General features: G+C 37.5%; 1 protein-coding gene across 1 annotated transcript; it reads left to right on the top strand.

The window, feature by feature from the left end:
• Positions 1–9,557: 9,557 nt before the first annotated feature.
• Positions 9,558–11,190, top strand: LOC118745647 (RCC1-like G exchanging factor-like protein). The gene is given in 4 exon segments (XM_036479192.1): positions 9,558–9,730; positions 9,802–9,878; positions 9,880–10,131; positions 10,133–11,190. Coding segments are annotated over 4 exon segments (1,362 nt in total). The 5' UTR covers positions 9,558–9,624; the 3' UTR covers positions 11,060–11,190.
• The last annotated feature ends 992 nt before the right edge of the window (positions 11,191–12,182 follow it).

Genomic DNA, 12,182 nt, shown 5'->3' with positions numbered 1-12,182 from the left:
CGAGTGACTGCGCTTGCTCCGGACCCTTCAGCAAGACTGAATTTAATGATAAGGCATTTGTGGCGGCAGCTGCGTCAAAAACGATACGGAGTTTTTGCGGCTTATGCGGATTAACGACGCCAAAGTGCGGAAGGTACCATGTCTTCGGCCCTTCATGTGCGGCTTCGTCTGGCGTTAATTCTCGTGCGTAACCTTTGTCGAGGTATTTCGAAATTTCCCTCTTATAGGTTTCGGCGTAATCTGCATCCCTCAACATGCGTGACTCGATGTTTAATAAACGTTGCTTTGCCATTGCATAACTGTGTGGGAGGTTGACTGAATCTTCCCGCCACAGCAATCCGACTTCATACCTCTGACCAAGGTCCCTTGTTGTTTCGGCTAGAACCTTTTTGGCACGCTGATTCTCGTCTGACTCTAATGCGATTTTACAGTTGACGCCGAAATTCTCGACCGCAAAATATTCTTCAACTAGTTTGTTGAGCTGACCCAAACCGACGGACTTACGAACGTGAAGCACCCTCGGCATGGCTGTGGCAGTTTCACAATGAGGTCCATAGATGACCCAGCCCAACTTTGTATAAATGGCAGTTGTCTAAACCGAGTAGTAAAACAGGCTTGACGTCGACGTAGTTCTGCATTGGTAACTCTTTAGTGTGAGTGTGCATGAACTTGTTGAATGACTGCTTCGGTAAATTCAGTCCTTTGATTGTATGCAAATTTTTTAGCTGATAATCTTGACGACCACTCACCCCTCTGATATCGCAAGACACATTTCTTGAACTTTCGGTTGTTTGTTAAGGAACTCTCACGACCACTTAACCCCAACTGTGTAGCGACGCTCTCTTCCAGTAACGACACGGGAGACCCCTCGTCAAACATGGCATATACCTTTATACTGCCATGCGGGCCGGACAACATAACAGGCAATATTTTAAACAAGCTGGCTTCGTCTTCTTGCCTACAGTTTAGGACGCGTTCCCGATCGGAAGTTGGCTCTGACAACGTACGGCAATCTTGGTGCAACAGCTGAAGATGCATGCGCGTGCAACCATTTATAGCGCATGCTTTACGCCGGCGACAATTGGACAGACAATGCCCCATCTGTAAGCAACCGAAGCATAGGCGGTGTTGTTTCACAAGCGACCATTTAGCTGCGCAGTCCAACGACGCAAATTTTCGGCAACTGGTTATAACGTGAGACTGTTTGCAACACAGGCATACGCGCTGTTCCTCATTACTGTGTAGAACTCGACGAACTGGACCTCCGCTCGACCCAGACTGACGATTGGCGTTTGTACTTTGTCGCGACAATGGCAACGGTGGTTGGCTAAAACGCAGCGATATGTCAGCGACGCCAGGCATTATGGACACAACTTTGGCCAAGTCACTCAGCCAATCAGCAAAGTTCCCCACAGTAGGAAACGGCGAGATACTGGCGGCATGTTTGCTCCATTCGAATAGCTTCGACGGCGGCAGCTTCGAGATTAATTGTTCGAGAAGTGTTGGGTTCATGAGGTGGTGCTCACATCTTGCTGATTTGAAGAAGGCTGAGATGTTACGAACCCGGTTAGAAAATTCCAGAACCTGGTCTAGCCGATTGTCGTGGATTGCGGGGAAACTGTTGCACCTTTTGTAGTTGCGCACGGATTAATAAATCGTGGCGGTCAAAATTGAACTCCAGCTCCTTCATAACTTTAGGCACGTCGTCAGGATATATTAGCATAGACACAACCACCCGTTTGGCATTGCCTTGCAGCGCTTTCTGCAATCGCATGAGGTTTTGTCTATTGTTATATCCGAACTCCGCCGTAGTGTCCACATAATTTGCAAAAAATAATGGCCAATCTTCCGGAGTACCATCGAAGGTTGGCAGAGGATATAGCTTGTGTAGGTATTTAAAATGGTATTTATTTTAAATAAAAAAATAACAAAACTTAGTTTATTTTCCGTTGTAAACAATTTGAGAAAAGTTTGAATAATAATGAAAATTTTCTATTTGTTTGACGAACCACAAAAATCACATAAATCTAAAATTTCCAAAATTACAAAGTTGAAATGACAAATACAAACCCTACAATACTCCCCCTTCTAGAGAATTAATGTTATATAAATTAAAAGTAACTCGTTTCTTATTTGATGTTGTGTTATTCATTGTATTAGTGTTTGTTTCTGGTATTAGTTCTGTTTCAATGATTGCTGGTTTTAGTCGGTCTATCGGAATTGTTTTAACCTCATTATCTACTTCAAGTTTGAAATATTTTTTGTTTTTTTTTCAACAACCTTATAAGGTCCTTCGTATGGTTGTTGCAATGATCTTTTATTAATAACACGCATAAAAACCAATTTACAAGTCTCCAAATCCTTTGGTATATATACCCCAGTATCAGAATTTTGATTATGCCTTAAATTTGATTTAACATTTTTAAAATGTTCCCGTAAATTACCTAAAACTTCAATTGGGGAAAATTTTTGTTCAGATGGAACCACAAGTTCACCGGGTAGGCGTAAATTTTGCCCAAAAACCATCTCAGATGATATGGCTGAAATACTTTTGTTATACATCGATCGTAAACCCAGAAGTATTATCGGCAGCTCATCATACCAATTGTTGATTCAATTTGTAGTCATTATCATAGCTTTTAACTGTCTGTGAAACCGTTCTACCATACCATTCCCTTGAGGATGATATGCAGAAGTTGTAACGTGATGACTACCAAGCAATTTTGTTAGTTCCGAAAACAATTTTGACATAAACTGAGTACCCTGATCTGTAGTGATTTTTAACGGTACCCCAAAACGTGAAACATATTCTCTAAATGCGTATGCCTCGGGCCAACGCGTGAACCTGTCAACTATTGTAAAAATGTAACGATGTCCTTTCGATACAGGAAGAGGTCCAACAATATCTAAATGAATATGATCAAATCTACTTTTGGGAATCGGAATTTTAATTACTGGAGATTTAGTGTGACGATTAACCTTCGATTTTTGACAATTTATACATTCTTTTGACCAAATATTAATTTCTTTGTGCATTTTTGGCCAATAGTACTTTTTAATAATTAGACGACGTGTAGCTTTTGTACCAGGATGTGTAATGCCATGTAACATATTAAACACTGTCTTGCGTAAACAATTTGGAACAAATGGCCTAGGATTCTCACCTGTCATTTCACACCAAATATTAAAATTTAAAAGTGGAATTTGAATTAATTTAAGATTATATGATGTGTCTCCAGATTTTAATGTGTTAAGTTCCTCTTCCTGTTCATTTTGTAAAACTTTGAAATTCAGTTCTGTACCCTTAATTGCATCAACTTCGAAAGCTCGAGATAATGTGACAGCTATAATATTCTCCTGTCCTTTAATATATCGTATGTCATTAGTAAATTGTGCAATGAATTCCATATGTCTAGCTTTTCTCGGACTACGTTCGGTTTTTGAATTCAAAGCATATATCAGAGGCTTGTGATCTGTAAAAACTGTAAATTGTCGTCCTTCTAAAAGATAGCGAAAATGTTTAATGTTCAAATAAATAGCTAGCAACTCCCTGTCAAATGCATTGTACTTAACCTCGGATGGAGAAAGTTTCTTAGAAAAGAAAGCTAGTGGCTCTGATTTGTTATCAAACGTTTGATGTATAACACCACCAATTGCCGTATTAGATGCATCCACATTTAAAGAGAGTTTGGCATCTTTGTTAAAATGATTTAACAATATCGTAGACGCAAACTTTTCTTTAATACATTCAAAGGCTTTATTTGTTGTGTCATCCGAAATTAAGGACTTGTCACGTTTCTTAGTTGTCCGATTGATTAAATCGTAGATAACTGCCGTAAACTCAGCTAATTTTGGTACATATCGATGGTAATAATTAACCATGCCTATAAATTTCTGCGCCTGTTTAATAGATTTAGGACGTTCAAAACTACGAATTGCTATCACTTTTTCATCAGAGGGTCTAATTCCTGCCCCAGAAATATTATGTCCTAAAAAGTCAACATTTGTTACACCGAAAGTACATTTACTTGGATTGATATTTAACCCGTACTCTGTTAGGCGTTGGAAAAGTATACGGAGATCTTTAAAATGCTGTTCTTCATTTTCACTTGCAACCAATAGATCATCAATATATGTAAAAACAAAATCTAAACCACTAACTACTTCATTAATAAATCTTTGAAAAGTTTGCGCTGAATTTCTTAGTCCGAAAGGCATTCGTATAAATTCAAACATACCGAAAGGTGTCGTTATTGCAGTTTTATAGATATCCTCTTCTGCCATTGAAATTTGGTGGTAGGCCCTTACCAAATCTAATTTCGAAAATATATACTTATTTCTGAGATTCATGACTCTTGAATATGAGGTAAAGGATAACGGTCCGCTACAGTCACAACATTAAGTCTCCGAAAATCACCACAAGGACGCCAGTCATTCAGTTCTTTTTTAGGTACAAGATGCAGTGGAGATGCTACACAAGAATTTGAAGGTCTACAAAGCCCTGACCTCACTAAAAAATCTAATTTAGTTTTGGCTACTTTAAATTTAATCGGATCCAAGCGCCTTGGCTTAGAGAATGGCAGATTTCCTTCAGTAAAAAGTCTGTGAACCGTAGAATGTTTAACCGGTTTCGAATAATCTGGTTCAGCGATCAAAGAAGGAAACTCCTTCAACAATCTTGTATACTTGTTCTCTACTACGAAAATTTTTGGAAGCGAAATGTTACAAACACATGAAACTGTGTTAACCGAAAGACTTGTTACTGGATCAACTAAACGTATGCATTTCATGTCAATTAAGAGACCGTATTTGCAAGGAAAATCTGCACCAATAATTGGTTTCGCAATATCAGCTATTTGAAACGGAAATGGGAACTCGCGTCTTAAACCTAAATTTATATTTAAAATCTTTTTACCATACGTTGAAATCGTTGAACCATTGGCTGCAGTAAGTATTATATCTGAAGAACGTTTTGTATGAGGGAATTTTTTTACCGGAAGTATAGAAATTTCTGCTCCACTATCAATCAAAAAATTTAGTTTGTTTGTTTTATCAAAAATAAATAGGCGACGTGTGGTAATATCTAAATTTCCATTGTTTGCCGCCACAACAACGGATGACTCTAGTTTAACGAATTTTTGTTTTTAGAAAAAGCACAAGGCTGTTGACATTTCTGAGCCTTATCACCAAATTTGTAATGGTATCTACATAACCAATTTTGACTATCACGAGATTTTGATCTACCTCTATATTGACTTCTAAAACAATTCCTATTATATGATCTATATCTAGAATTTTGATTAATTTGTTGCTTAATAGAATTTAATTCAAAGGAAAGTTTTTTAAAATTTTCGGACATAAGATTCGTCATTTTAACTAAATTATCAATAATTGTGTCTTGTGATTTAGAATTTTGAAAACTATTCATAGCTGATATTTCGGTTTTATTAATCGCTTCCCAAATATTATCAGCTAGTTTCACCAATTCATTTATATCATTGGTACTTGAACTAGCTAATATCACACTAAGGGCCGTTTGCACCATGTCTAGTTAACGCTAACTGGAGGTACATCCTCCAGCCTCCTCTCAGCCAAAGTTTCTTTAAAATGTCTTGACTAAAATTGGAACCTGCAAGCAACATGAGCGACCGATAAAATTCAGAGGTTTTACGATCACCCATCTCTGAATCTGACAAAATTTCATCTAATTTCTTATTCATTCACTTAATGAATGCGTTTCAATTAAGACTTTCTTTAATTCTGAAAACTTGTTGTTATGCGGAGGATTTTGAATGAAATCTAACATCGTAACTATGACTTCTTGCGGAAGCGCTGTGATTGTGTGTTCATATTTTGTAGAATCTTGTGTAATATTTTTCATGTTGAATTGCATTTCTGTATGAACAAACCAAGCTTCTGGACAACTTGTCCAAAATTGCGGAAGCTTCACTGAGGTTGCATACACCTCATTATTATTTTGACTAGCATAAGGATTTGCCAACTCCTCTTGAAAAGGGTTGCTTTGCAAATCTATAAGCGAGTCATTTAAATTATTAGTCCCTGTAGATGTGTGTGTATCATGTGGGGGTGAACGAAACATTATGATAACTTAAAATAATCTCTATAAGGAGTGTTTACAATTTATCCGAAACAAGTTTAAATATACGGTACAATGAAAATATATTATATATATCTAATTTAAAGGGGAAAATAATTTTCAAAAATATTAGACAAAAAGATACAGCTCACCACTGTGTACTGAAATTGCTGCAATTAACAGCGACCGGACGTTGCTTATTGCTGCGGCTGCTTTGTATGTTCCTTTGGTTACCGTGCCAGTTGTTACCGTCACTTTCGCTACCCAAATGCTTTGACGTCTTCGGCTGTGATGGTAATTGTGGGAATTCTCCTAGCTGTTGGTGAGTCGGCGAGGTCGGAAAGAAGTTGGACTATATCTTGTCACAATAGCCAAAGAAACCATCGGCACTAGGTAATGCAGCAGCAGCAGCAGTAGATATCGTAGGTTCTTAGGGCCGTTTGCACCATGTCTAGTTAATTCTAACTCCCAGTTAAACATCTTTATCGACGTTATCGACACCCATCATATAACGTGTGATCGATAAAGCGGTTAACGTGCTTAACTGAAGGATGTACCTCCAGTTAGCGTTAACTAGACATGGTGCAAACGGCCCTTAATGTTCATAATTCACTTATCGTAGGGCGGTGAACTCGATTGCATTGGCTGTGATGAGGACAGTGAGAAAATCAGTTATTGCACATATTGTGGTTGATGATTGAAGCTGTTGAGAGTGATAGTTTTGTTGCAGTTTCAACAGTTGAACTCCTTGCACCAGTAAAACAATAGGATGGAATTTCACACGCTGATACGATAATCCTGTTAGCACACGGGTAACTCCTAGTGAAATATTTTTGTTGCTGATTTCTTGCTTGCAGTACGTAATAGCTCCTGGCAGGATCGCCAATTGTAGGTATTTAAAATGGTATTTATTTTAAATAAAAAAATAACAAAACTTAGTTTATTTTCCGTTGTAAACAATTTGAGAAAAGTTTGAATAATATTGAAAATTTTCTGTTTGATTGACGAACCACAAAAATCACATAAATCTAAAATTTCCAAAATTACAAAGTTGAAATGAACACAGTACAATAAAAGGTAATAACACAAATACAAACCCTACAGCTTGGCGGCTGAACCCTCTAAAAACTGCGATGCATTCGTTGGCAGCAACACTGGCGGCTGCACTACAGGCAATTGTTGTACCGCTTGAGGAAGCTGTGGACGTGGCAGCTGTACCTCGGAAGTTGGTGCTGTGACATTGGCTGAATCCATTTCCATTCGATGCCGCAGCTGTTGGACCTCTACTTGACTACTGCTGGTTTCGTTGCGTAGCTCCTGCACGCTAGCCTTGAGTGATGCAATGCTTGCCACTAAAGTGGCTATCGCATCGCTTCCGGCGTTTATTTGCGTTTGTGTCGCGACACCCTGGGCTCCAATATTAACAACGGTCGCATCTACGTCCGAATCGGAGTTGTTAGCATCAGCATCCGCTGCACCTGGGGTTCCGTTTGCCTGGCTTCGTGTAAACATTTTTGATTTGTCGCAGAATATTCGCGAAGTTACGTTAGCACAACTAAAAAAAAGCTTTGCAAAAAAATGTACGTACAGGTGTATGTACGTGTGCTATTTCTCACAAAGTCCGCTTAAAAAAGAAAAACTGTACGTGCTGATTTACGAATAACGGTTTGCGATGTGGCTTGATAAACTGTATTTCAATACGGCAAACTTCCAGTCTTCTACAAGCAGTAGAATTCCAACTAACGGCTTGTCTGATTTAACGGCCTCTTACTTCTTTACGGCAACGCACACACACGCAAACGGCAACGGAGACAAAGGCAATTTGAAAACTTTTGTGGATAAAAAAGACAATTTTTAGTTTAGAAATACAACAGAATATGAGTTATTTATTCCAATTAAAACTTGCGTGTATGATTTTACAAATTATGGCCAATTTGCGTTGCAAAATAGCATTGATGACGACAAAACAAGCCACTGACGATGAAGATGCCGATGGCGACTCCTTTGATTGACGGTGAGGTGGAGTCGGCGAAACTGCATACGGTTGATGGACGAGGACGAATAAAATATGATGGACGATGATGATGAAAATCTCAGCACAGTTGATGGACGATGAAGATAACGACGAAAATATGCACATTTAAAGGACGACGACGATAACGGCGAAAATATGCACATTCAAATGGACGATGACGATAAAAGACGTGCACTTGATGGCCAATGACGATAAGACCAAAAAAAACGAAGACTTTGACCACTTTTGGCTCAGTTATGCTTGCAGGAGCCTTAACAAATCACGTTTCAAATTGGTGCCTTTGCACCCGCTGCTTTCTCGGCGAAAATTTGGAATAATGTGAAAAACAGTGAACGGGATCTTATTTGTATGTGCCGGTTTTTGATCTCCTTCTCTCCTTCCATCCTTCGTCAAATATCAGACCACCGACAGGGTTGCACTTTGAGATCGGTGTTGTGCAACGACACATACAAAATAATTTTAGTATGTACAGGGTACATTGCAAACAAAAGTCGATGCATCGTAAAAAATACATCGATATATTGGTGTATTTAGGAAAGTCCAAAACATCGATTTTATTCGATACATCAAGTTCGCAAACATTGCATCCATACAGAGAATCTTCAAGTAATAATTTACAGTTCAAAATGGCTCCTCGACGAGTATGGTCGTGTTGCCCTGTCGAGTTTTTTGTTAAAGCAAATATCTGATTAATTTATACATAAATATGAAATCGGTTCATTAAATGCAAAATTAAAAGTTTTAAAAACAAGAGAAGATAACACTACAAATAATATAATAATTACAAAAGTAATAGACGTTTATAGAAAAAAAAGTTGATATAAAAACTAAAAGAAAATGTTAAAGCGTACCGTTGATACGGTACTATCGTATGAACAAAGTAACTTCGAAATAAAAAAAGTAACATGCACTGTAACTGTTCCACATAACGCAACAGAAAATTTTTTACACACAACCTAAAATAATTTGACGAATAATTATAAAATTATTAAATTGGAGGAATAACCTGGCGATATGAGGACATAGCTCCCTGCCATTAAAATACAAAAAATTACCAAATTGAAGGAATAACCTGGCGACGTGAGGACTTTGTTCCCAGCCATTTAAATTTTAATCTTTAATACATTGACATACCGAACAATTGGAGGAATAACCTGGTTACTTGTGGACCATTAAATCACAGTACACTTTAATTTGTTATAATTGATTAATCATTGAAAGTAATACGACGTTTGATACATAAGCAGAAACTTTTGCACGTGGTTCTGGCCCTTAGCGGTATTACCATCGTGTATCAGTGGAGCGACAATTGAATACAACACTTGGAATACAACATACTAAGATATATATTTTGAAAGCAGAGGAATAACCTGGCGGTGGTTTTATATAAACCGGCCAACCTACCCAAAACCCAAAAAAAAGTAATAATTTAGGTCCTGTTAAGAATATCTTTTTTATGAAATATTGAATATAATTCATATTACGTTCGCAAATGAAAATGTGGCGAAATTTTTATAAAATACATGTTACACAGATTCGTCGTTATACTGCTAAGGCAAAACGGATTGCCTTAATGCAAGATAAATCAAAAATTTTAAGTTGGTTCACGTTATGGTATTTCTTAAAATATGTTTATGAATTATGTATGTTTTAGCTTACACTCCTAAAGTGTCTGATCCTAACAAACGTCGAGTGTATGCTTGGGGATTTCAAGAGACTGGAGCGTTGGGACTGCAAAGTAATGTTAAAAAAAGCGAAGCAGCGGTACACAGAAATGGTACATCATCCGTCAAGAATGCAGTTTTCCGTTAACACAGATATAACTGATATTGCAGCTGGTTATGGTTTTTCTGCTTTCGCTGTGCAACGCTCTGATGGTCAAACACTTTTTGGAACTGGTTTAAATACAGACTCTCAGCTGGGATTTCAATTTAAAGGTGGTAGTGGAGAACCAAAAAACTTAGATGTTTTAATATATCCCACAGCAATAAACCTACATACGTCGTCTGGAACATGAAACCAATGCAGATTTGCAAGTGCGATGCATGTCTGCTGGTCGAGCACATTTGATTGTAGTTACACAAAATGGAACGGTATTTTCTATGGGTAACAATTCCTATGGTCAGTGCGGACGACCGATTATAGAAAATGAAGACTATCACAAAAGCGCGCTAATATATCGTATACCTGAAAAAGAAATTTGCGGAGCAGATGATGAAATAGTTTCTGTAGAATGTGGACAAGATCACACAATGTTTCTTACACGAATGGGGTGTGTATATAGTTGTGGCTGGAGCGCAGATGGGCAAACAGGGAAAGGAAATTATGACTCAAATTTTGAAATCGAACCAGCCAAAGGTGACATTGCTGGTGAACGTATTGTAAAGTTAAGCTGCGCTTCCGATTGCGTTTTGGCTTTAAACGACAAAGGAGAGATTTTTGGTTGGGGAAATTCCGAATACGGACAACTAGATAATAGCGAAAGCGCTGAGTGTCAAATTAATAAACCACGTTTATTGACGCTAACAAAACGCATTGGAAAGGTGATAGACATCGCAGCAGGAGGATCGTTTTGCATGGCATTAAATGAAGACGGTTTGGTTTATACGTGGGGGAATGGAATCCTCGGATTCGGACCCTATGTTGAGCAGACATCTAAACCCCAGCACTTACAGCCACTCTTGTTCGGACGCAATGCTTTCAGGGAAAAATCTCGTGTTATTTCAATTGGTTGTGGAGTATTTCATATGGGAGCAATCAACTCTGACGTTGATCTCTTCATGTGGGGTAAGAATCGGTTTGGGCACCTTGGACTAGGTCACAAAAAATACCAATTTTTCCCCTTCAAAACGGCGGTAAACGGACAAGTGATAAAAGTGGTTTTTGGCGTTGACCACTCATTGGCTTTATGTAGACCTTACATGTGAAAGTGGTGTTCTAGGCAAGTTTGGTAGTATTTATTCCGTGCCTTGTCAGCTGGGCCGCAATGATTCCGTTAGGAATTACATGAATTATAACAATAGATTGGCGCTTACACAAATAAAAACAATTATAAATAGTAATCATTAAATGAAAATGATTCATTTGAAAGGCATTGAAAATGTAATTAGGTGATACCCTTAAACTCGAAAATTGCTCGAAAAGTAGTTTCAGCGTTGCGTTTTTGTATGTTATTTCATACAATTAAATTTTCACTTTTTCGTGTCATTTTGAATGCTTTGCTTTTATATTTATTTGCTTCAGCTGATACCTTGCATTATCCAAAAAAAAAAAAAACTTTGACTAAACTGACAACTTTCTGAAATCGAGAAAATTCATTTATGATGACTTACAATCATGCATAGTATATTTCACTTAAATTTTTTATAAAATTTTATTATTTAAACCCACGAAATTAACAATTGAAACGTTCTCCGTCAACAAATTTGCAACTTAGAAAAACGGAACTACGATCGAAATGTAGAATAGGTATAATCGTAAATTTCGAAGATTGATCGAAAGGAAACGGAACGCAGAATACCAAAGTTGCCAAACGGAGAAAATTTCGATTCGAGTCGAAATGCAGAATAGGGCTGATACTGAGACCACCACTATTAAGCCATGTTTCGACAAGAACATAGACGTCGTAATCACAGCGAGACATGCTTAAAAACATGATAAAAATATAGTAAGGTATAACCGCTGAGAGTCACTTTTAAAATTCTTGACGTTTCAAAACAATTTAATTTTTAAATTTTCTCACAAACTCACACACACATTTTCATTTTTAATCTCAAGCAACAACAATTTCGAACCATTTCAATTTTTTATTTTCACTTTTATATGATTTTAAAATGTTGGCAAACTTCAAAAAAAAAATCATGGCCGACAAATTGAGAGAACGGTTCTACCTTGCTATGTTTTTATCATGCTTAAAAATACTTCTTTAGATTTAGTCCGCATACCTGACATATTTAGGAAGAATATTTTAAGACGCTTGCTCGAAAAAGCATTGGCGCGTATGCATAGTCCAGCAACTAAGTCGAAACTAACAAAGTTGCAACTTAAATT

The sequence above is a fragment of the Rhagoletis pomonella genome, unplaced genomic scaffold (assembly GCF_013731165.1).
Source record: "Rhagoletis pomonella isolate Grant_MI unplaced genomic scaffold, Rhpom_1.0 Rhpom_scaffold_00009, whole genome shotgun sequence".
In the NCBI taxonomy this organism is placed as follows: Eukaryota; Metazoa; Arthropoda; class Insecta; order Diptera; family Tephritidae; genus Rhagoletis; species Rhagoletis pomonella.
This window is presented reverse-complemented; position numbering and strand designations above follow the sequence as displayed.